General features: G+C 46.4%; 1 protein-coding gene across 3 annotated transcripts in view; it reads left to right on the forward strand.

Moving 5' to 3' along the window:
• Positions 1–24,939, forward strand: part of SLCO3A1 (solute carrier organic anion transporter family member 3A1) — a 316,010-nt gene that overhangs the window by 55,035 nt on the left and 236,036 nt on the right. For all 3 annotated transcript variants that reach the window (XM_089906843.1, XM_022598845.2, XM_022598844.3), the window contains exon 2: positions 9,540–10,005. In XM_089906843.1, coding sequence (XP_089762969.1) covers positions 9,540–10,005 — 466 coding nt within the window. The remainder of the gene's footprint in view (positions 1–9,539; positions 10,006–24,939) is intronic.

Here is a 24,939-nt window from a genome sequence, read left to right on the forward strand (position 1 = left end):
TCACCAGCTGCGTGGCTATTATCGGGCTAGTCATCTTCTCCAGCCTCAGGTTTCTCATCTCTAAAACTGGATAATAATATGACCTACCTCTGGAATCATCGTGTAGAATAAATATGTCAATCGATGTAAAACCCTCAGGACCATCCCTGGATAAGTAACTAATACATGTTCTTTTGCTTGTAAGGAACATTGTCCCCATTCCAGAGGGTACCTGCCCTGATGCCACGTCGCTCCCACGTGACTGGGTACTAACTGTAGTGCTTCTTTGGGTACTGACTGTACTTCTCTTTATTCTGGCAGAGAGCAGCTCTATTGGCCCTTTGTGATAATTGCCTATTTTCATAGTTGTCTTTTCTATTATGCTACGAGCTGGTTAAGGACACCTGCAGTCTCGGAATTAGAACTTGACATGGCTACTCAATCTGGGGTTTTCAGTCCTTCTGACAGTGTAAGCCCGGGCCCTAGGGCATATAGAGAGTCTGATTCAGTGAAAACAGCTCTGCCTGGGGAGTGTGTGTGTGTGTGCGTGTGTGTGTGTGTGTGTACATTGTTAGCGTGTTAGATGGAAATCTCTTAAGACTCTGGTCCTCTATACATTTTTGTTGAATGCCGAGGAAATCATTTAACTCCTATTGTTCTTGAAGTTTCTCTAATAAAAGAGACCTGGCACCACATAAATTGTGAATTGAAAGAATGGTCTCAATTCCTGTGAAAGGTACTAAACACAGACTATTAACAATAGGACTGATGCAAAAATTTCTAGTAGTGCCTTTACAGCTCAGTCACTGAGTGGAAGAAAATTCTATTATCTGTACCCGGCAGGGACGGAGAATCCTTGTTTTTCTATCATGGACCACTGAGCTATGGAGAAAAATCAATGACAAGATTCATAAGCAGGAAGAAAATTTAGAGATTTTTTTTTTAAAGAAGAGGATCATAAAACTTTACACATTCTCTTAGAATTAAATGAACATAAGATTTCACTAAATGTAAGGAATAATAATAAAAAAAAGATGCCTCTGTTGTACTTTAGGGCTATTTAGGGAAGAGAGTAGAAGAGAGAAACTAAGAAACAGGGTACAGAGGGGAAAATGGTCTGAGAAAGATGCAAATAATTTACAAGGGTGCAGGAAATGACCGAGAAGAAGTCTCAGAGATGCAGACGAATGAGGCCTTTCTAAGGAAAGAGTGTCCAAGACTGACTGTCAGACAGCAGGGTGACCAGAGGGAACGATGGTCTCTTGTTAAAGACCCAGGTGCAGAGAGAGCTGGCAGGCTCTCGGGATACTTCTGTGAGGAAGGGTAAGGCCATGTTGCATATTTGCAACCCCAGGCATAACTGCAGTCACAGTGATAAACATTGGACAGCACGTTTCCTCCTCATTTGTGGCAAGCTTTGAGGGCAGAATCATCACCTCCGCATTACAGATCAGAAAAGGGAGCTGCAGGCGTGTTAAATGCGTGGTTCGTGTGTGGCTCTCAAAATCCCTCATGTTTTCCGTCTGCCCCTCTTCTCACCCCTTTACACACACCAATGCCTTCGGCATGGGCTGAAGGCCAGAGTCATATCTAAATCAGAGGTTCTCCATATAATTCTTGCTCTGCTTTTTAAGAAAAAATCGTCAATTTACACCCATTTATTATGTCATAAAACAGGCTAAATCATTCCGTCAGAAATAAAGCGACATTGACTGTCTTCCCTGGCCAACCTGCGAGGCGGGTGGGCAGTCTGTTGGCCACCAGGGCAATTACAGGACTCATTGTTGTGTTGTTCTCTGTTACCTGGCTCTGCAAACCTCAGATCCTGGAATTCACAAATGAATGCCTCGTGCATGCCGTTTCCCCTGTGCCCTAAATGACTGGCTCCAAGGAGCTGCTGTTCAAGTGAAAAACAAAACCACACAATGTGTGCCTCCCTCACCTGAAGCAGTTGCTGAGGCCGCTGCTTCATCCTGGGGAGATGCTCTCTGGGCTTCTGTGGTTGGACCCCTTCCCGCCTTTGCTGCAAGACCACGTCCTGGCACATCAGGCAAGCAATTGAAATGGGCTTGCAACTTCCTTTCATGGGATTAAAAAACAAACTTGCATTGAAGTTGTGCCCGGAATGGCTTTTCCATGGCAGCAACAGGAGTGCTTTGCAAACTTGTTATAAATGGCCAGCATTGTTATTGCCAGACTCAGGAGTACGGCAATTTCCCAAACTGGTTTGACGGAGAAGCGAGCAGGAGTTTGGCAATCTGTGGCCTGCGGCCAAATCCAGCCATGGCTTATTTTTTTTTAATTTTAACTTTTTAAAGATTTTTTAAATTTTTTTGTTGTGGACCATTTTTAAAGTCTTTATTGAATTTTGTTACAATATTGTTTCTGTTTTGGTTTTTTGGCCACGAGACATGTGGGATCTTAGCTCCTCGACCAGGGATCGAACCTGACCAGGGATCGAACCTGACCAGGGATTGAACCCACACCCCCTGCATTGGAAGATGGAGTCTTAACCACCGGACCACCAGGGAAGTCCCATGGCTTATTTTTAAAGTTTTCTTGGAACACAGCTGTGGCCATCATTTACATACTGCTTACCGATGCTGCTTTTGTGTTAGGATGACATAGTTGGAGTTGCTGCAGAGACCAAGTGGCCCAGAAGCCGAAAATATTTACTGTCTGGCTCTTCACGGAAAAAGTGTGCTGATGCCTGTTCAGGAGCCCCAATAATGGGACCTCTGGGCCTTTCTTTAACTACAGTTTAATGTGTGGTCAACATCCACACTGTTTCTGCATCTGCTCCCAACAGCGCTGGGCACTGCTGCTGGGCTAGTTGTTTGAAGGTACAGCTTCCTCCATGTTCCCCGGGCGGCAGCCTGCTGGGCTGTGGTGTCCCTTGCCTCTCCGAGCAGAGGGGCTTTTAGATGCAGGTTCACTGCACTCACGGGCTCTCCCCAGCCTTGCAGCTCCCTCAGCCCTCACACGAGCTCCGGATTGAGGCACGGCAGGCTCCCCAGGGTCTTTTTCAGCTCCAGCTTCCTTGACCCAGGCCTCCCATCAGCCGTGGCTCTGCTGCTCTTTACATCTGAGGCATCACACACAGGCACCCTTCTCTGTGGTTCTGCTAGCACGCCCCTACGGAAGCCTCGTTTCTCACCAGCTCTGCTGAAGTAGTTGCCTGGGCAGTTTCTCCTCCCTCCACATGCGCCACACCTGCCAGGATAGTGTTACTGAAGGATGGCTCCCCAAGGACCTCCAAATCAACCCTCAACCTAGTCTTTAAGGCCGATTTACCTCCTCATGGCGCTCTGAGGCCAAAAAGGTCTTCCTCCCTTTTCCCAGGGATGGTCTGAATTTTCCCTTTGCCGTTCCTCCCACCTCCCACTGGTTAGAATGGCCATCATCAAAAAATCCACAAACAATAAATGCTGGGGAGGGTGTGGAGAAAAGGGATCCCTCCTGCACTGTTGGTGGGAATGTAAATTGATACAGCCACTATGGAGAACTGTATGGAGGTTCCTTAAAAAACTAAAAACAGAACTACCATACGACCCAGCAATCCCACTCCTGGCAATATATCCAGAGAAAAACATGGTCTGAAAGCATACATGCACCCCAGCGTTCACTGCAGCACTGTTTACAATAGCCAAGACATGGAAGCAACCTAAGTGTCCATCAACAGAGGAATGGATGAAGAAGATGTGGTACATACACGCAATGGAATATCACTCAGCCATAAAAAAAAGAATGAAATAATGCCATTTGCAGCAACATGGATGGATCTAGAGGTTGTCATACTGAGTGAAGTCAGACAGAGAAAGAAATATCGTATGATATCACTTTTATGTGGAACCTAAAAAGAAATGATACAAATGAACTTATTTACGAAACAGAAACAGACTCACAGACTTAGAGAACCAACTTATGGTTACCCGGAAGGGTGGGGAGGGGAAGGGTGGAGGGAAGGGATAGTTAGGGAGTTTGGGATTGACATGTACACACTGCTGTATTTAAAGAGGATAACCAACAAGGACCTACTGTATAGCGCAGGGAACTCTGCTCAATGTTATGTGGCAGCCTAGATGGGAGGGCAGTTTTGGGGGAGAATGGATATATGTTTGTGTATGGCTGAGTCACTTTGCTGTGCACCTGAAACTGTAAGAACATTGATAATAGGCTATATTCCAATATAAAATGTTTAAAAAAAAAGTATTGTGGTCCCACCCCCACTGCCCATCTGTTAAGATCTGGTTCATCCTTGGTGCATCCCAGATCGATTTTCCTCCCCCTGCAGCCAAAGGTGTGTTCTCATTCCCTTGAGCCCCCTGCCACTTTACTGCATGACCCTGCATAGTAGGCTGTGCTGTTAGGACCCTTTCTTTCTGCTCTCCCCAGGTTGTGAACCCCCACAGGGCAGGGATTCTCTCAGCCGTAGTTATATTCCTTGCACCTCCCTCCAAGCAGGCTCTGTGTGGCATTGAATTGGAAGTCACACAGAGCATGCACGCCAGGGATGAGGGCAGCTCTCTTAAGTGTACCTACTGTGCGCCAGCTGCTGAATCATGACCTCATGATGCATGTATTGTTAGCCTCACCACACAGGTGCAGAAACAGCTCAGAAAGATTGACATGGCCAAGCGCTCTCAAAGCCAGATTTGAACTTGAGGCTCCGGTGCTCCAGCGCCACGTGGATAGGACCAGGGTGCAATGTTGTAACTACCCCTGCACACTCAGCCCCTGTGCAGGGGCTACACCAGGAGTCTCTGCACACACACACACCTCTGCCTGCCTGTGTATTAGAATCACCTGGGAGCTTTGAAAATACTCAAGCCCAGGCCCAGCTCTCACACATGATATCACAGTCCTGGTGGTGGTGGGCTGGGCATGGGGGGGCGGTGCTGGTGTGTTTTTCCAGGTGATTCTAGTCCAGTTCCCACCCCCCACCCCCCCCACCGAGCCAGAATAAGAAAATAGACTGTGGGAGGGCTCATGAGGGCAATTCTGAGCTTCAGCTGCTGTTCCAAGAGGTTGGCTGCTTCTTCCGTGAGTCCCTGATAACCTTGGCCCTTTCAGAGGTGAGGAAAGGCCCATCTGTCCCTGGCCATGGTCTCTGGGTGCCTCCTGTCTCACAGCATTTCTGCCAGGATGTCCACAGTTCTCCCTTTTGGGCTGGGCCCCCATCTCGGCAGGTGACCAGAGTGTGCACCTCAGACTCCCTAAGAGGTGAGCCTCCCCCAGATGCCACCCAGCTTTCCCATAGGAGGAGAAGAGACTGGATGTGAATTGGAAATGAGGGAGTGCTTTTAATTGGCATCTAATTAAGAAAAAAAAAAGCTCTTTAATCTTGAGGGGAGACAGGTTTGTCGAGGATGGAGAGCCCAGTGGTGCAGTGGTTCTCAAAGTCTGGTCCCCAGATCAGCAGCATCCACATGCATCCACATCACGTGTGGGAGCTTATTAGAAATGTAAATTCCCAGACACATCCCAGATGCACTGAATCAGAGACTCTGAGGTTGGGGGTCCAGCAGTCCGATACCCTCCAGGTGATTTTGCTGCCAGTGACGGTTGAGAACCATAGCTCTCGATTGATGGTTGAGTGTGTGTGTAGACACCTGAAACGTCAGTGGTGTTCACCCCTCCCCAGCTCTGGGCACCAGAGACCGCTGGGGGGTTTTATAAAACCTTGGACTCCTGGGCCTCATCTCAGGGTTTGGGAATGAATATATATATATATATATATATATATATATATATATATATATATATATTTTATGCGGTACGTGGGCCTCTCACTGTTGTGGCCTCTCCCGTTGCGGAGCACAGGCTCCGGATGCGCAGGCTCAGCGGCCATGGCTCACGGTCCCAGCCGCTCCGCGGCATGTGGGATCTTCCCGGACCAGGGCACAAACCTGCGTCCCCTGCATCGGCAGGCGGACTCTCAACCACTGCGCCACCAGGGAGGCCCGAATCTATATTTTTAACAAGTGCTCCAGGAGATTCTGAAATGCAGGCGGGTTTTTTTGTTTTGTTTTGTTTTTGGATTGTGGTAGCAGAAACCTGATAAATATTGCATTCTTTTAATAATAACTTTGTATCTACTTGGTTCAAGGTGAGGACAGTTCCTCTTTTCTTTTCCTCCTGGAGTTGTGGCTCCTTAGTGTCTAATTATCAAGACATTTCCATCAGTCCTGTTACCCGTTAAGTACAGACAGCCGTTGCCGTTAGCGGGCATCTTCCTCATAGCTGGATTGTTCATTGCCACTTAAAAGCCACAAGTGGGTTTATGGCCTCATGCCTATTTAATTAGTCCAGCTTCTCCAAATTGGGTTTTAAGTGAGTGAAGACATTAGCCTCTGACCTAATTGATCCACAAAGCATCTTTTCAGAATGTTTGTGTAGCTTAACTCTGGATCCAGAGAGGTGTCCCTGAGGCTTTCAACAGGCCACGGGGTCAAGGAGGTAAGGACCGTACTACTCCTGTGACCCTTGTGGGTCGCTCTGCAAAGAGCAGGTTTGATTCAGGACAAGAATGGCTGGCATAGGCCCCTGCCCTTTCTAGAAGAGTGGACTCTTTTTGTGTTGCCCACAACTGCCTCTCTCCTCACCATCCTTATGTCATCATAAATGTCCACACCTGTGTGATATTTTATGACAGGGCACACCTGCTGGAACAGAGAGGTTGTCATGTTTCAGATCTGCCTAGTACGGATGTCATGAAGCCTTGTGACAGAAGTGAAATACGCCTTCTGCTCCACTTCTGCCCACCCTTCCTCCCACCGCCATTGCCCTTTTACTCCCGAGGTGGAGGTCACCAGGCTGCAGACCTGCCAGCCTGCTCGAGGTGACTCTGGTGAACCCAGGGGACCCTGCCCACATGCGTCCACTTCTGCATATGGCTTCTTTTAGGCATCTCTCAAGTCCCGTCATCAAGGCCTGAATGAACCCCTCAGGCCCCCTGCCACCTCTCAGGCAGTCAGGCTGTCTGCCTTTGTTCTTCCACATGGCATTACCTGTTATATGCCTCTGTTAGAGCATTTATTCCGTCGAGCTTGTTTGTGTTACGAAGGAAAGAAGGGACTAAATGAAACCTTTGTTTTCACTTGCCCAGACCTTTCAGAAGGATCTCTGGGAGCGTTTGAAAGCCATTTTAATGAGACCAGGACTCGCTAAACTTCTTTTCTCGACAATGGCCAGTACTTGGTGCTTGAAAAATAATTAACTAGGGCTGCATGAGTTGTGAGCTGGCCTTGACTTGGTTAGAAGCACAATGGAAACAGGAATCAGAATCGGAATGCCGGTGATCGAGGGCAACACAGACGTCCCATCCTTGGTCATGAACAGGGACCTGCACCAGTGTTGAGTAGTGCCCTGCAGAGCTCACCCCCAGGCCCAGTGCTGACGGAAAGGCTGCAGTCGTTTGTGTTGTTGTGTTAGCGCTGTGCTAACCCACATAGAATCACCTGGGCGAGCTTTAACAACATCCCAGCACCCAGGTTGCTCTGGCTTAGAAACTCACGGAGGGACCAGGCATCTGAAATTTTTAATGCTTTCCCAAGTGCATCCAATCTGAAGGTAGCATTGAAAACCCCTGGGCTAAAGGAGTCTGTTTAAATGTGTGGGGTTGAAATGAGGCTACAGGAATTACTGGGCTAGTGTCTTTTTCTATAATAAAGGTAAATAGAATAGAGGCATGCTCAGGTGTGTGTGTGTGTATGTGGACATTGCAGAGAGGCTGTGGATGCAGGGATACTGACACCAGTGCCCATACTTATACATTTGGAGGAAGGCTAGATCCACTGACTCTTCTTCCTTACCTTCCTAGCAGCACATGCCCAGTCACTCAGCAGAGGCAGCCAAATCTCCCCAAAGATATAATGCTGCCTCTATGACGCTTCTCAGATTTTCCTGTTCATTTCCATTGCCACGGTACTGACCTTTTCTTCTCCCTTTTCTCAATAATAGTCCAGCCTTTTTCTCTGCTGGCATTCGCTCCTGCATTCTTCCACTCCATCCGTTCTCCACACTCGGACCATACCTGAGTCACTCTCATGTTTTTAGAGCCTTTGCTGTTCCCCATCATGATGGCCCCAGGCTTTCTGACCCCAGAGCTTCGGTTCTGCACCCCTCAGCTTCCCCATCTCTCTCGATGCTCTCTGGCCATGTAGGGAAAGGCTGCTCTGTGCTAACAGACTTTTCATACATTATGTCTAATCTTCGCATCCATCCTGCCGGGTAGGCATTACTATTCCTATTTCACGGAAATCAGGGCTTGAAGAGGTTAAGTTAACTTGACCAAAGTCACAGAGCTAATTAAGGAAATAATAGGTGTGCGGTTCAAACCAGTTGCTGCTCCCTCCAGGCTCTGCATTCTCTCCACCACACTGCAGGGGACTGTCTGATTCCTTTAGGGTGGCCTCTGTAGCTTCTTATAGTCTGTTGCCAACCTATCTTTTCACTGCGTGTGTTCCATTCCATCATGAAATCATGCCACCCAGCGTTTGCTCGCCCTGTTCCTTTTGCCTGGAGTGTTCTTCCCTGCCCAACTAGGACTCCTACGACAGGGACTCCTGTCTTGCTGATAATACCCCGCGTGGAACCTGCAAACAGCAGGACAGGGAGGCCATTTGCATTTTCTCTCCACCTCAAGGAGCCTTAAAATGATGCATCTCCTCTTGACCCTCCTACTGTGATTTTGCATCATGAATGTCACATGTAACCAACATACATGTCTACCTTTCTGCTAGGTGGCATCTTTGAGGCCAGGTGTCATCCCTTCCTCCTGTTTGTGTCTTTTGTGTCCAGGGCATTGTGAAGCCAACAGCAGATGTTCAGTAGATATTTGTTAAACAGGTGAAGGGCAGACGAGGATGCGAAGGTGGGGAAAGTCATCAAACTATACCACCTGAGGGACCTCGGTGGGGCTAGAGTGCACAGGTCAGGGATTCAGGGATGTCTTTACCTCTAGGGAAATGTCCACTGTTTGGAAATTTCCAGAAGGAAGCGAAGAGCTAATGATTATCCTAATGAGCTAATCTAGCTTGTCCATTTTGCTCCCCTCCCAGGTTTTTGTTTCCTTGTGTTTTTATTTTATTCAATATGCTTTGCTAATAACCTCCTGGTAAAAAGCCTGTGGACCCTATGTCCTCCAGCATGGACTTCATAAATAAGATGTAGTTGGGAGAGAGCCTGTGAAAGCTGTGGACTTCAGGACTTTCACAGGACTCATGAGCCTTAAATGGTGGCGGCCGTGGGGATGCAGAGGTTGTTCTTATGCGGTGAGGCAGAATCTTTCAGAATGGAAACAGATGCCAAGGAAAACTTCTTCCCCGATGGAAGTTAATTCTTTAACCATTAAATTGGGGTTATCATACTAAGTAAACGGTTTTTGGACTCTTAAGGTTTAAATCACTTGGCACAGCTGGTAAAAACAAAACAAAACAAAACAAAAAACTGCGAGGCGGGAGGATCCGGGATGGGCAGGTGCGCTGCGTGACGGGAAGGGGGCCTCCCGGGTGGTTTCCATCAGCACTGGCGTTGAGATTGCATTTTGCACCCCACAGGTGAGCGTCCTTACCACCCTGGAGCGGAGGTTCAACCTCCAGAGCGCCGACGTGGGCGTGATCGCCAGCAGCTTCGAGATCGGGAACCTGGCGCTCATCCTCTTCGTGAGCTACTTCGGGGCGCGCGGGCACAGGCCACGCCTCATCGGCTGCGGAGGCATCGTCATGGCCCTGGGAGCGTTGCTGTCGGCGCTGCCTGAGTTCCTGACCCACCAGTACAAGTACGAGGCGGGCGAGATCCGCTGGGGTGCCGAGGGCCGCGATGTCTGCGCCGCCAACGGCTCTGGCGGGGACCAGGGGCCCGACCCGGACCTCATCTGCCGCAGCCGGACCGCCACGAACATGATGTACTTGCTGCTTATTGGGGCCCAGGTGCTCCTGGGCATCGGTGCTACCCCCGTGCAGCCCCTGGGCGTCTCCTACATCGACGACCACGTGCGGAGGAAGGACTCCTCGCTCTACATAGGTAAGGAGTTGCCCCACAGCCAGGGGTGCTGTTCCCTTTTGGTTGATTCTGTGTCAGTAAACAGGGCATGTTAACAGAAGAAGGAAACGTGGGCCCCTGAAGTTTTAATTTTCCCGGACCACTGGTTCTCAGACTTGGCTACACATCTCGGGTGTTTTGGAAAATGCTGATGTCTGAGTTGCGGGGTAGTTGGTCTGGGGTGGTGCATCCTGGGCACGTAGAAATTACGGGGTAGTTGGTCTGGGGTGCATCCTGGGCACGTAGTTTTTAAAAAGCTCCCCAGGTGATTCCAATGTGCAGCAGAATTTGACCTCTGCTGTGCTAGAGCCTCAATAAACCTTGAGTGGGAAGCCATGGTCAGAGGAAGTTTTATGTTTATTTATCTGCCTTTTTGTGTGTGTTTGGACTTTGGGCTATTCGGCATTAGCCACCGAGGGATCTACACATTGGAAACCCTGTTTTTAATCATCAAAATGATCTCCTGGTCCTTGTCCTATTGAAGCTCAAAGAGAAAGGGGATTGCATGCCCAGCATTTGGTATTATTCAAAGTTGGTAACTTTCTGTAATTTTTTTTTTTTTTTTTCTGTCACGGGGTATGCACTGGAACTGCATATTTGGGAAGAAATAAGGTACATGTGAACTTTGAAAAAATGTTTTGTGCTGTAATGATTTCTGCTATTTTGCACTGGGAGGATGGAAGCCATTTGCAGGTGTTGGGTTAAGAAACATCCAAGTGGTGAATTACACTTACAGCAATCGTGGCTCCTTAGTCGCTGCTTCTAGGCACTGCTGCGTGGTCATTTGTCGGGTGAGGGCTGGCCTGCCGAGCATCTCCATTTCTTGTTTACCAGGTTTAATTTTGCAGTTGGATTGTATGACATGACCCCAGTCACTGGGTGCTAAGCTCTGAAAAAATTATATCCACCCACGGAAGCTTTATGCTTCCCAAAAGCTGTGTGCCTTGGAGTATAAAGTTAATTATAATATGAAGTTTAGGTTAAAATAGAATTTGATAAGAATTTGTCAAAAAGCTTCCTATCTGCCAAGTTTCCACCATACACTGCCCAAGCTTTCTGAGACAGGAGGGTTCAGAGCAGCTACACACCTGAATGCTAATTTTGCTCTGTGACGTTCTGTCCCAACTGTGGCGTAGATGACTTTGTTGAATAAATATGTCGTATGTCTCGGCCCTCTGTGAACAGGCTCTAGGAAAGAAAGGTGGAGAATATGTGTCTCCCCATCCAAGGGATGAAGCACCTGTGGACCTACCTATGGAACACAAAGTAGAAGAGAAGATTGCTCAGGCTTCTCCCTGTGGTTAGGGGTTTCCATAATTGTGTGTGAAGGTGGGCACAGTGGGGAGAGAGGCCTAGGGAAATCATTTACATTTTGATGCTTTTAAGGCTTCAGTGAAAGCCCCTCCTCGTGAGTCTGTTGCAGACCAGGACACGGGCCACATCACGTAGCCAAAACAGTCTCCGCAGGTCCATCTGGGCCATTGGTCTCTGACCTGGCCGATATCACTCTAGGACCCTAGGATAGATATTTTTTGGTAGCAGTAACAGCAAGTAGATAAATCAGGGCACATGGAAGGAAATGGGGAGTGAAAAGCTGAGTTCTTGTCTCTGATGAGGAAATCAAGTAGAAAAGCGTCTCCGCAGAATGCCTCCTGAAGTCACACCAGTGGTAAATCACCTCAGCTTGGGGGCCCCTGCCTGGAGCATCAGGCTCAGAGCCCTCTTCCAGAAGTCCGCCCTGATGAGTTAGGCTGTGGTATTTCCTGGCACTGGATGAGGCCTGGGCTGTCGGTTCAAAGCTTTAGGATGTGGACTCATTTTGGTTTTGTGGGAGGTGGAGGCTTGGGCCACAGGGCTGACCATACCAGGCACAGGCCCTTCTCTCTTGCTGAGACCTTGTTTCTGGGATTTACGGTGAGTCTTTGGTAGGAGGCAAGTCTCAACCAAATTTCTAATTGGGCATCCTTTTCCTCTATGGTAGTTCAACATTCACAGAGCTGGGAGTGCCTTTTTGTGTGGTGTGCGGGCATCTCGGTGGCATCTGGCCAAATTCCAAAACATGACAGTACAGGACTGTGGAGATGGCCTTCCTGAGTGCTTCTGAACTTGTTTCCTGGGTCTGTGTTTACGGGGAGCAACAGAGAGCAAGCTTTCTGCACAGATCGGCCTCGGTAGGTGGCCTTTTATTCCATGCGTGGTTTGAATTCTCCAGGAACAATGTAAAAAGACCATGCATATGCAGAGCATAACTGGTTCAGTCATTTATTGTACAGGTCATAAAAAGTGTTTGTGATCATGAGACTGTTTTAGCATTTATCTCCTCTAATAGGGAGCTAGTTTCTGAAGCCACTTAATTTGGCTTCGGGAAGTATTTGGGGGAGCCTGCTGAATGGGGTTGGTATGACTTATGACCTCTTAACTCCCTGCAAGAGAAAGACAGTCTGAAGGGACTGGTGCTGGGACTGTGGGTGTTGATGGTATCCATTGGGGTGGAGTAGCATGTGTGCCCCTTGGTTCCAGCTCTTGCAGAGCTGGTAAGAGAGAGAGGGCCCATAGCTAGCCATCTGATCATACGCCTGACATGTGAGTGTAAACTGGAGATTGAAAGGTTTCTAAATCTTGCACGTGTGAAGCACAGGTTGTTCACAGCTGCTGCTTTCCTGTGGGTGTAAGCAGGGAAGGGGATGATGACCATGCAACGCCCTGGCCACAGGCCACTGGTGACAAGCCCTGCCCCTGGGTCACCAGCTGGGTGCCTTCGGCACAACTATGGCCACGTCCTAGACCCCCTACAGCTAGAGGGAAAGGGAAGCATTCCATATTAAATCAAGCTGGTATTTTCCACCCAAGTGACTATTTGCTTCAGCCTCTTGTGGCTGAGTCACTGCCAAACTCCTGGATTCCTTGATGGTCATTCACAAGGGGCTTCTCCTGCTGGCACTGTTCTCTGGCCATTCCTGCCCAGCCTGGGGAGGGAGCCAGGGGAGCTCATTACCAGGGGACAAAACTCACGCGGCTCTGCTGGCAGGCTTTTCAGGACCACACAATGTGGAGCCAAGCCTCACAGCGTGGCTGGCCGGTGACCCGTGGGTGGCACGTGCCGTGCCTTCTTCCCAGAGAGACTGATGGAGCAGAGTGGCAGTGGGAACCGTTTGATATGGTGGCGTGAGTGGGGTCCACCAATCGACCCTCTGGGAATTACTCGTGCTGTTAACCCGTGTTGTGACCTTCCATGAGCTCAGTTTTCTTAGCTGCCCTGTTTCTCCGAGTTCAAAGCACAGCCCGTTGTATTGTAGGCAAGAGTAAGTAGGCTAATGTAGTGGACTCGCTGGGTCCTTTCATTAGATTGCTATGGCAGTTGGTTGGTGCCTTGTTTTGTCTTTTTTTTTTTTTTTCCTTTGGGGAGGAAAAAGCTCCAAATGAGAGTGGTAAGGATTTTTTTAAAAAAAATAACTTTATTTCTAGTTAAAAAGTATTACATGTTCACTGTTGACAACTTTGGAAGTATAGAAAAAGGATCATTGAAGAATAATTACCCTTAGCTTTATGCTTATATAAAATCCTTTTTTCTGTATCGGTATGCTTTTCTACACACACAAAAAATGTGTTTATAATAAATAATGTTTTGCTACTGTGTTCCTCTCTTAATATTTCATGAACATTTCCCCATGTCACTAAATATTCTTTCGGTAATATTCTTTCTGCATATGAATATTCCCTTGTGGATCTATACTGTAATATTTAATGCCCTCTGTCATTGGACATGGGTTTGTTTTTCCTATTTTACTGTTATAAACGAAGCAGACAGGTGATCTGTGCTTCTGAAAGGTTAAGTAACTTGTCTAAGATAATGAATGGGGCTGAGCCCTGGGTATGAGAGTGATGTTTTTTCCAGGTACATCTGGGATCTGTGACAAGGCTGGGATGGGTGGGGCTGGGTGCAAAGGGCTGGTGGATACTCCAGGGGGTCAGGTGCAAGTAGGGGCATTCTGCAAGACAGCCTGAATTCTTTGGGAAATAGATATCAGAGGATTCAGGAAGGTGAGAAGAGAGCCGTGTGTCTCAAATCCAAGGGGAGAGGTGCGATGGGAATGGAGAACGGGTGTGAAGGCAGAATAGAGAGTTGGGAGGAGAAAGAAGGGGGGGCCTGGCTAACAGTTCACGTCAGGGTTCTGGAAGGAGGTTGTGCCCCTGTTTCATGGTGCTTTAAGTAGAGATCAGCACAGATCAGAGCTGGTGGATTCCGTGTTCTGCTCACCTCTCACCAGAACTGAGGACAACATACCCTCACTTCGCTGTTCCTATCATGTGGAATCATGATAGCCATTAGGAAATTGCCCTTGTGTTGGAAATCTGTCTTCCTACAACTTTCCACACACTGTCTCTGGTTCTGCCCTCTGGGTCCACTTTGAGAAACTGTGATCCCTCTTCCACATTTGGTAACTCCACAGCTGGCTGAGCACCAGCCTCTCGTGGGCAGGGAAGGTCACCTAAAATTTGACTCTTATGTGCTGGGACCTCCGTTCCTTACTTGATGCAGTTTCCTGCCACACAGCCACCGTTTCCCTCTTTACGAGGGATGCTAAGGCTGGAGGGCTTGTTACTAGGGGACAAAAACAGGTGAATGGGGCATGCAGGATTTGGGTACTGTATTGCTTTGCTAGGGCTACCATAACATAACACCACAGACTGAGTGACTTAAACAATGGAAATTTATTTTCTCACAGTTATGGAGGCTGGAAAGCCAAGATCAAGGTATCAGAGTTGGCTTCCTCTGAGGCCTCTTTCCTTGGCTTGCAGATGGTGCCTTCTCCTCCTGTGTCTTCACATGGGCTTCCTTCTGTGTGCACGTATTGCTGGTGTCTCTTTGTGTGTCCTAATTTCCTCCTCTTATAAGGACACCAGTCAGATTGGATTAGGGTCCACCCATATGATCTTATTTAACCTCAACTACCTCTTTACGGCTCTATTTTCAAATAAGTCACATGCTGAGGTACTGGGAGTTAGGGCTTATATATATGACTTTGGGGTGGGGGGGGACATGATTCAGCCCATAACAGGTACCAAGAGGACCATTACCAAACAAGCTGAGACTCCTGCCTCTTTTGTCCTAACTTTTCAGTAAGGAACTTCATTGTCATGTTTGTTGTTTTCTCAAGTACTCAAGGAATTATTTGAGGATGTAGTTTTTAAAAATGTTTTATTTTGGCACAATTGTAGAATCACAGGTTGTTGCAAAATACAGGGAAGTTCCCTGTACCCCTCATCCATATTCCCCCAATGGTAACATCTTGCATCACTGTAGTACAGGATCAAAACCGGGCGGTGGGGCTTCCCTGGTGGCACAGTGGTTAAGAATCCGCCTGCCAATGCAGGGGACACGGGTTCAAGCCCTGGTCCAGGAAGATCCCACATGCCGTGGAGCAACTAAGCCCATGCACCACAGCTACTGAGCCTGTGCTCTAGAGCCCACGAGCCACAACTACTGAAGCCCGCGTGCCTACAGCCCGCGCTCTGCAATAAGAGAAGCCACCACAATGAGAAGTCCGTGCCCCACAACAAAGAGTGGCCCCCGCTAGCCCTAACTAGAGAAAGCCTGCGTGAAGCAACAAAGACCCAATGCAGCCAAAAATAAAAAAATAAATTAATTAAAACCAAAAAAGAAACAACAAAAAACGGGCAATGGACATGGGTACAATTCATGGGGTTTATTCAGATTTTATCCGTTTTATGTGCACTCATTTGTGTGTTTCTGTGTGTGTATAGTTCTGTGCAGTTTTATTACATGTGGATGATGTTTTAAAAATGCAGAATGGGATCAAGGTGAAAGCAGATTGTGTTGAGTCATGTGAGTGTCTGGCAGACAGATTTACATGTGACACCAACACACACGTGCATACACACACACGGGAAGATATGGAGACAGAGAGGAGGCTGTAGGTAGAGCAGGGGCCAACTAGAAGAAGGGGATTCTTGGAGGAGGGCTTCTGCCTTCCCCAGAATGGAATCCTCGCAGGGTACCCAAATACACAGAGCAATTCCTCCGAGTCGGGAGGCACATACGTTAGACATGAACGTGTCACACTTTTCTTTATCACTTGTGTTGAAACCCAGTGGAGACCTCCACATTCCGGTCAATGATGCAAAGAGAATTATTCTCAGATTTCATCTGCCAAATGTTTGTTTAGCACAAAGGTCACTAATACCAGGCAGCAACCAAACAGAACTAAATTTCTCTTCAGAGCCCTGGGAGCCCAGAGTTATTTTGTTTCTGATGAGTTTTTATTTTAACTTGACATTGGGGAAAAATGTGTTTTAACTCTCCAAAGAGTGTGGGTCGGGTATGGATCAAATACACTGTGACTGCAGTTCATCTGAAAAAATAATTAAACAGCCATCCCTCCTGGGAGCAAGCACAGCTCATTACATTCTTGCAACTCCATTGATATTGAAGTTTCCCTTGTTAATTTCTTTCTTTTTTTTTTTTTTTTTTGTAAATAAATGAGGCTGTAAAACCAATTTGTTTTGTCTGGGTTCCAGTCCCTCTCCCCAGCAGCTGGTCACATGCCATTTTCAGTGTGTTTTAGCAACTTGCTAGGAGACATGCGTGTGGCTCTTATCTGGCACTTCCATATTGCCTGGGCTGGTGGATGTTTCTTATTCATTTTCAGCTGCTCATAATTCATGCCCCTTGATTCATGGAATCACTGCTGTGCTCATTGCCTCGGTGACCTTGGGCAAGACTCTGAGCTTGGGCTGTGGAGCCTGACAGTCTTGAGATTCAAATCCTAGCTCCTCCACAGACCTGCCCACCAGGATTTCGGACACGTTTTCAGTTGACCTGAGCCTGTTTCCTTATCAGTAAAATGAGCCTGGAATCTACCAAGCGAGGCTTCGCCGGGACATTAGGTATCACGTTGTGGTGGGGGTCAATAAATGCAGTCCTGTTCACCTTTGTGGTCGTATCAACTCCATTTCCAAATGTAGAAACGGAGGCAGGAATAAGCGATTGACTTAGTTAAATACATGGGCAGGTCTTTTGACAAGAGTGGTTGGATCTTGATTTTCAGCCTGTGATGCAATCCATCCAGTAGATCTGAGAAGAGCAACCTCTTCCATCTTGAATTAGATCAGCAGGGCTCTTACTTGCCTGCACACCCCTTCCTGCGGCTCATCTCAAAGTACAGAAAGTGCTAGAGCTGTCCCAAGCAGCAGGCGATCTGGTTTCTATTAAGTCGGAGGCACGCCACGGTATGGCCATTGCCCCAGTGGGATATATTTATTGGCTTTCTGGGTTCCAGCACATTGCTTCTTAATTTGCTTCTTAATATTAGTTCAGTTTTTGAAAGAATGTATTCTCGTTTTAGTCAAATTGGGAAAAAAAAATAAGAAAACATAAATAATTTGTAAGCAGATACCTATAGAAAATTAGTGTCAATGTTTAGGTCTATTTCATTCCAGCCTTTTTTGTTTGTATTTACTTTCACCTAGTTAAGACCATACTCTAGGTAAACCTGCTTTTTATCAATGATAAGCCTTTCTGTGTATCATAAACAGTAAACATCACTTTAGATGACTGCATACTATTTTGTCAATCTAGAAAATCTGGAATGAGTTCATTGGACATTTAGGTGATGGAGATGTTTGTGACTGTAGAGCCTCATCCACATTTACTAAAGCTCACGTTAGTGTGGATAGATTCAGTGGGAGCTGGAAACCAGCCTGTTGGCTTTGCTGTGGCTTTTTCCAGAAGATGAACGAAGGGCGTCATGAAAAGAGGCTTTGGGCCGGGCTGTGAGCCTTGGTGCCCTCGTTTTGCGGCCCTCTCCCATACCTGCTCAGGGTAGCAATCCTAAGTCCTGCCAGGGCTCAGCTAGCAAATGAGGAAAGCAGGCTTTGTGGAGGCTGGGAAACCAAAGGGCCTTGCCATGTCCTCAGCCATTGTTGCCCTGTGGGAACTCAAAGTCAGTCTTGCCAGATCTTCTGATTTTTAAGAGAGACTGGAAATGCATATTTGTCAAGTGGAGTGAATTGCCTTCTCCTTGCAATTGTCTCCTAAACCCTCCGTGGCTCAACGATCAGAGAAGCCAGCTTGAGCACATCAGTGCCTTGCTCTTTGCAGTTCTTTGCTCCAGACCATCAATTTCAGATGGCATTCGCCTTTTGAGTAGCAAATAAATAAGAAAGGAAAAAAGGAGGGAAGGAAAGCAGTTGCACATCATGAATGCCACAACCAGGATAAGTAGTGTTATCTGCTGTGATTCTGAATGATACGCATTTGCTTGGGGAAGGGGGTAGGGCGCTTGCCCAAACTCAGGACACAGTGGCAGAAATGAGTGGAGGACCACTGCTGAGCCGGCCTCCCAGTGTGCTGTCCTGGCTGAGGCTTTGCTCCTGCCTCATAAGAATGGGAGCTGCAGTATGGAATAGAAAGGAAACCATTTCTCCCAGCTAAGCATGGGGGGCAGAGGAAGAAGGATCCTCCTGAGGGTTCCCTGAAGGGAGCATGGGAATGCAGAAACTGATACCATTTGGAGCTGATTGAGGCCTGTGGGTGTTTACTGTGTGTGAGAGAGCATCTTTGCTCAGGGATTTTAGAACACAGCATCATAATGTGTGAGAGGAAGAAAGACCAGAGGCCCAGGCTGACCTAGAGAAGATTCGTGGGGAAGGTGAAGACGCATGTGAGGGAATTTTCCTTCCATAAGCTCCTCTAAGTCTACTGTTCGTTACTTCTTTACTACCAGTCCTTTACTGCACCTGACTAGTGAAAGCACACCCATTCTATTTTTCTTTTCAATTGTAACGCAAGTATTATGCTTAAATGAAAGATTTTGAGGTATTTTCCTGAATAGCATGCAACCTTTTTTTCTTCAGTTATTTCTAAACTATTTATTTCTCCTTTCTTACAATAGTATTGGCTTTACTTCCTTTTTTCCTTTCACCCACAAGAAGCTTTCTGTGAGAGCAGACACCATGAAGGGCTTGGTTTCTGTAGAGGATTGTGACTTGCTATTGTTAGATTAGGGATTACTATAGGTGAATGTCCTTCCTCTTCAGTGGGAAGTGAGTTCTTCATTGCTAGAGAATTCTTTAGTGTTAAAATGCCTCACGTAAGAGTCTTTTTTGTGGATGTTTGCTTTTGTCTGCCCAGAACCTCATTGTTTTCATTGGGAAACTGCCTCTCCCCATCCCAGGTGGTTCTTGTGGGCTGCAGAGATGATCATGTGGTCCAGGCATGGCCAATCATGACACAGAGAAAGGCTGTGGTCTGCAATGAATGGCCCAAGGAGTGAGACAACCAGAGTCCGCCATGAGGTTTGAAAACTGGACTGGAGGGCTGGGGCAGGGAGAGAGAGATCACTTTCTCTTCTAGGACTGCTAGCTCTAACACCTCTGAATGTCCACAGATTCCAGTGTCCATCTTTGTTTTCACATGCAGTAAACTTGATCTAGGAATGAAGACAGCAAAGGAAGGTAGACCAGGGGGAAAGAGAGGGCAAGAGGGCTCCCTGGATCCAGCTATGCCTGAAGCTTGCATCCCAATTAGCATTCCCCTTAGAATCCCCTTGAGCACATAAATTATCCTTTCCAGCATTTGCAGTCAAATGCTGTGGATTAGGATCCTGCCTAATGAGGCCTAAATGTCCAGTCATGTCATGTCAGAGTTGGACTGGATTGCTCTCCTCTTGAGCTTCGACCTGGCACCTTCCAACAAGGATGAGTGTTTCTGTCCGCATGTAAGGCAGGTGTCCAATGGTCAAAACACTAGCTTGTTCATAATATCAAGGTATTCTAAAGGACTAATCAACTCATGGCCCTATATAGCCAATGAAAGGATTAGGTCTAAAGTTCTGGTTTAGTTCTTCATTTCTTTATTTCATAGACTTTTAAGATGACGGATAGGGACCCAGAGGCCAAAAGTAATGCCCCCTCTACTTTCTCCCTACCCACCCACTCACCCCCAAAAAACAAGTCAAAGTATTTAAAAATAAATAGGCTTTGTGCAGGAACAGTAAGTGTTTAGTAACAAATTTCTTATGTGGGCAAGAGAGTGTTGAGCATGTGAAACTTATTCAGTGGTGCTGTTTATTGAATGGAAAAAACATAACCAACCCTGGCTTCTTTACATGGCTGCGCTCGCCAAAGCTACCTTTACTCCCTCAAACGGCTTCAGTGTCAGGAATGAATTAGCTAAATGAATATGTTCCAAACCCAGCTCGGCTTTCCCATTTCATTTTTGCCAAGCCGTGTATGTGTGGTGTATGTGTGGCGTGTGTGCATGCATGTGTTTATTTTTGCCCGCATACAGATAAAATCTGAAGATACTAAAGCATTAGGTGGCTCATGGACACTCATAAAAACTTTCTTTTATTGCTTTCTAATTTAAAAAATTTTTATTTTATATTGGAGTATAGTTGATTAACAATGTTGTGTTAGTTTCAGGTGTACAGCAGAGTGATTCAGTTATACATTTACATGTATCTATTCTTTTTTCAAATTATTTTCCCATTTAGGTTATTACAGAGTATTGAGCAGAGTTCCGTGTGCTATACATAGGTCCTTGTTGGTTATCTATTTTAGACACTCATAGAAACTGAGGTGTAGTCTTGAGAGCTGGGCTTCGTGAATCTGCCTGGAGAATGTCAAGAGAAATTGAGGGCTTCTTAACTGGGCTACTTGAAGCTAAAGGTTTTTGGATGTGCTTTAGGGGGAGGGGTCCACAACCTTTTAAGGGTGTAATGGAGATGTATGTACACTCTTGTGGCGAAGCTTTCAGTGGATTCTCAAAGAGGTTCATGACCCCAAAAAGGTTAAAACCACTGAAAGTCCGTTTGTTGAGCAGACCCCGATGACAGGAGACTTGGGGTGAGATAAACCAGGATAGTCGAGGTGATACGCTGTATGGTGTGACAGATGGCATTTGGGGACTGGAATGTTGTTCACTGCTCAGCCCTCAACTTGCTCTGCTCCCTGGGGTGACACTGTACTTACAACAGGAAGCATTGGAGCATCGCTTAGGCAACTGTGGGTAAGAAGTCAGAATGTGTTCCCAGTGGCACTGGAGACACCCTCTCAGCCCTCGTCCTCCTGTGCTGCTGCTGCCTCCACCCCACCCCCCTAAAAAGTTCCTTGGTGGCTGAAATTTTCCATCCCTACTTTCAGCCTAACCGCGGGTGTTTTGGGTAATATTCAGCAAATTTTTTGTGCTGATTTGAAATGATGCACAGATAGGAAAATCAAAACCTTTTTTTTTTTTTTTTTTGCTCTAAAAGCAAAAACATTTTAAAAATGCACTTGGATCACTAATAGAGTCTGAACTCTCAAAGTCAAAACTTTCCATGTGTTGTTACTAAGAAAAATTCTCTTGAGGCAATTAAAGGCAAAACAAACAAATAGGCAAAAAGTTGTGAGGGACCCCCAAAAATCATGTGAGAGTGCCGAATCGAAAAAAAAATTTAAAAAGATACAAATGAATGTATCTACAAAACAGAAAAAGACTCACAATAGAAAACAAACTGGTTACGAAAGGGGAAAAGGGAGGGGAGGGATAAAGTAGGAGGTTGCGATGAACATATACACACTACTCTATATAAAGTAGATAACCAACAAGGACCTACTGTATAGCACGGGGAACTATACTCAATATTGTGTAATAACCTATAAGGGAAAAGAATCTGCAAAAGAATGTATATGTGTATAACCGAATCACTGTTCTGTGTACTAGAAACTAACATGATATTGTGAATCAAGTATACTTCAATAAAAAGATTCATCTGAGGACATAAATGAACTTGGCAAACGTTTTATGGGTAAAACATTTATCCCAAAGTTTTTGGGTTTGCTGCATTTGAGAAACCTCCTTAATTGTCTTTACCAATTACCATTGCCTCTTATTTCAGGTATGGGAGGTAGAGGGGTGCTTGGGAGTTGAGCTCATCCTAATGTCTCTCCAAGGAGACATGCTTTTCCCCCTTTCTCTCTAATGTTCTAAGCATGTGATGCAAATAGATGTGATTTCCCACTGCTTCCCTTTTCTGGGCAAGACGTTATTACCATAAGCATATTCACAGCTGCCCACCTGCCTTGTGGGTTGTTAATGGAGTTTACAAAGGGAATTTGGATTCCCAGCAAGAGGCCTCATTAACACAGCAAGGATCTAATAGATTCTAAAATTGTGTATGGACACTCACAACCTTTGGAAACCCAGTGGTGTCTCTTCTTAGATCTAAGTCATTTCACCTGCCCTGGGCTCAGTCTGTACATTTCCATCACGGGGGAAAGAACCTTGTCTTGATGGAGTCACATCAACTGTATTGGTTTAAGTTAAGCATTAATGCCTGTGATTCAGGGGCTAAAGACAAGATTCAAAAGCCATCAGGCGGGGCTTCCCTGGTGGCGCAGTGGTTGAGAGTCCGCCTGCTGATGCAGGGGACACCGGTTCGTGCCCCGGTCCGGGAAGATCCCACATGCAGCGGAGCGGCTGGGCCCGTGAGCCATGGCCACTGAGCCTTCGCTTCCGGAGCCTGTGCTCCGCAACGGGAGAGGCCACAACAGTGCGAGGCCCGTGTACCACAAAACAAAAACAAAAACAAAAGCCATCAGGCAGTATAAAGGACAAAATGTCTCCCACACTGGTGCTTTAATTTTATTCTTTTTAAATACCTCCTTGTTACTAGCCATGAGCAAGTGTTTAATTTTAGGATCCCTTGTTGTCACCAAGAAAATTCAACAGCTGTCTGCTTATTTAGACAAGTATGTTAAGCACCCATGGATTTGAATAATGACCACAGTGACAAAATACACTAGCTCTCATTGATGGAGTCTCTACTGTATGACAGACAGGAAATGGGAGCCTTACATGTGGTTGCCCTTGCTTCCAACTACTAGAGCCCAGAGAGACAGGGGTTGTTCTTCTTAGTGTACGCATGAGGAGACCGAGGCCGAGGGAAGTTAAGCAGCTTGTCCAGGGTCATACAGCTGTCAGGTGGCAAGGCCTGGATTATAATCCTGGTCTCCATTACCCCATATCTTCCCCACCATATGCTCCCCTCCCCTGCCCTTAGACACTGTGGTGCCCCACCAGGGTAATATAGGACCCCAATTATGCTATGCTAAGTACTAAAAATGGCTTAACACAACTACCTAATTCTTTTTTTCTTTCTCGCTCTCTTTCTTTGTTTTGTATACAAAATACCGAGAGCTGTGGGTTATTTTAGCAGCAAAGTATGAAATGGCGATGAGTTTTCAGGCCAGGAGAGGTCTGATGGATGCGGGCTGCTCAGGGCCTGGCTTCCCAGTGGGAGTTTTTAAAACTCTCGTCAGATAAAGCTTTCTTCCCACGGAAAAACCCCAGTGACTTGTTTTCACAATCTCCCTGTAGTAGAGTGAGAGAAGCACACTCACCAGACTGTTTTGTTTACATTGGAGACCTAGCAGCATTTAATTGGTGTACGTTCATCCCTGTTACGCAACTTGGACTTGAGTTGTTTTCACTCCCAGGCTCGGCTCGGCTGACTTGCTTTTCCGTGTAAGTCAGGGAATGACTTTAGAACCTACTAGGCCACAGCTGGGACTACTGTGGTCCCTTAAGTGTGCAGTAGCATTATGTCTAAAAAAAACTGTATATACCTTAATAAAAAATACTTTAGTGCTGAAGAATGCTAGCCATCATCTGAGTCTTCAGTGAGTCATAATCTTTTTGCTGGTGAAGGGTTTGAAATATTGCCAGAATCATCCAAACATGGCAGAGACATGAAGTGAGCAAATGCTATTGGAAAAATGGCTCCGATAGGTTTGCTTGACGCAGGGTCGCCACCTTGAATTTGTAAAAAATGCAACATCTGCAAAGTGCAATAAAGCGAAGTACAATAAAATGAGGTCTTCAAGCCTCACTTCACTGAGATCTCGTTGGTGGCCTGTAGACAGATGACCATTTTTTACTGGTCTGCCTGGGCGGAGTAGAGAGAGGGTTCGGAGGGCAGAAGCCAGGTGTGAGTGACCAAGTGTTCAATCTAGGAATCAATTAGGAATAAAGTTGGAAAGCTGGGCAAGTGAGTTCCTCCAGATCATGACTCCAGCTCCGTATTTCTAGCTTCTTTTCCAATTAAAAGTTTTAATTGTGGTAAAAGAAAGTCATAACATAAAATTTACCGTAATGACCATTTTTAAATGTGCTGTTCGGTCGTGTTAAGTATACTCACGTTGTTGTGCAACAGATCTCTGAAGCTCTTTGATCTTGCAAAACTGCAACTCTGTATCCATTAAACAACTCCCAGCCTCTGGCAGCCACCCTGCTATTGCTACTTTGTCTTTATGGGTTTGACTATTCTAGTTACCTCATGTAAGTGGAACCATGTGATATTTGTCTCTTCGTGACTGCCGTTTCGCTTAGGATAATGTCCTGGAGGTTCATCCATGTTATAGCAGGTGTCAGAATTTCCTTTTTAAAGGCTGAATCATATCCCTTTGTATGCATAGACCACATTTGGTTTAGCCGTTCATTCCTCGATAGACATTTGGATTGCTTCTACTTCTTGGCTATTGTGAGTAATGCTGCTATGAACATCTGTGTGCAACCTGTTTCTGGCTTGTTAAGTGACATCTTCTTGGGTGTCAGGCTCAGCTTAAGGCCAAAATTCAACTCCTTAATTTCCTCCCAAGTTTGCTTTGTCATTGACTTACCGTATTCTTTCCCTCCCACCCCCTGCATTTAAAAGCGACCGCCTCTTACTGGTCATGACTCCTGAAGATCCCCTGTGTCTGACTCCCGGTTCCCTCTACATTCACTGCCCCAGAGACTCTCAGCCCTTCTCACCTGGACAATTATGTCTACTTCTTTTGAGTCTCACTGTGTCCAATCTGGCATATTTCCAAATGGTCTCCTTGGTGCTACTGCTCCAAAGCACATTCTGT

This window comes from Delphinapterus leucas, chromosome 2 (genome assembly GCF_059928025.1).
Source record: "Delphinapterus leucas isolate spDelLeu-1000000601 "Yukka" chromosome 2, BTC_Dleu_Yukka2, whole genome shotgun sequence".
In the NCBI taxonomy this organism is placed as follows: domain Eukaryota; kingdom Metazoa; phylum Chordata; class Mammalia; order Artiodactyla; family Monodontidae; genus Delphinapterus; species Delphinapterus leucas.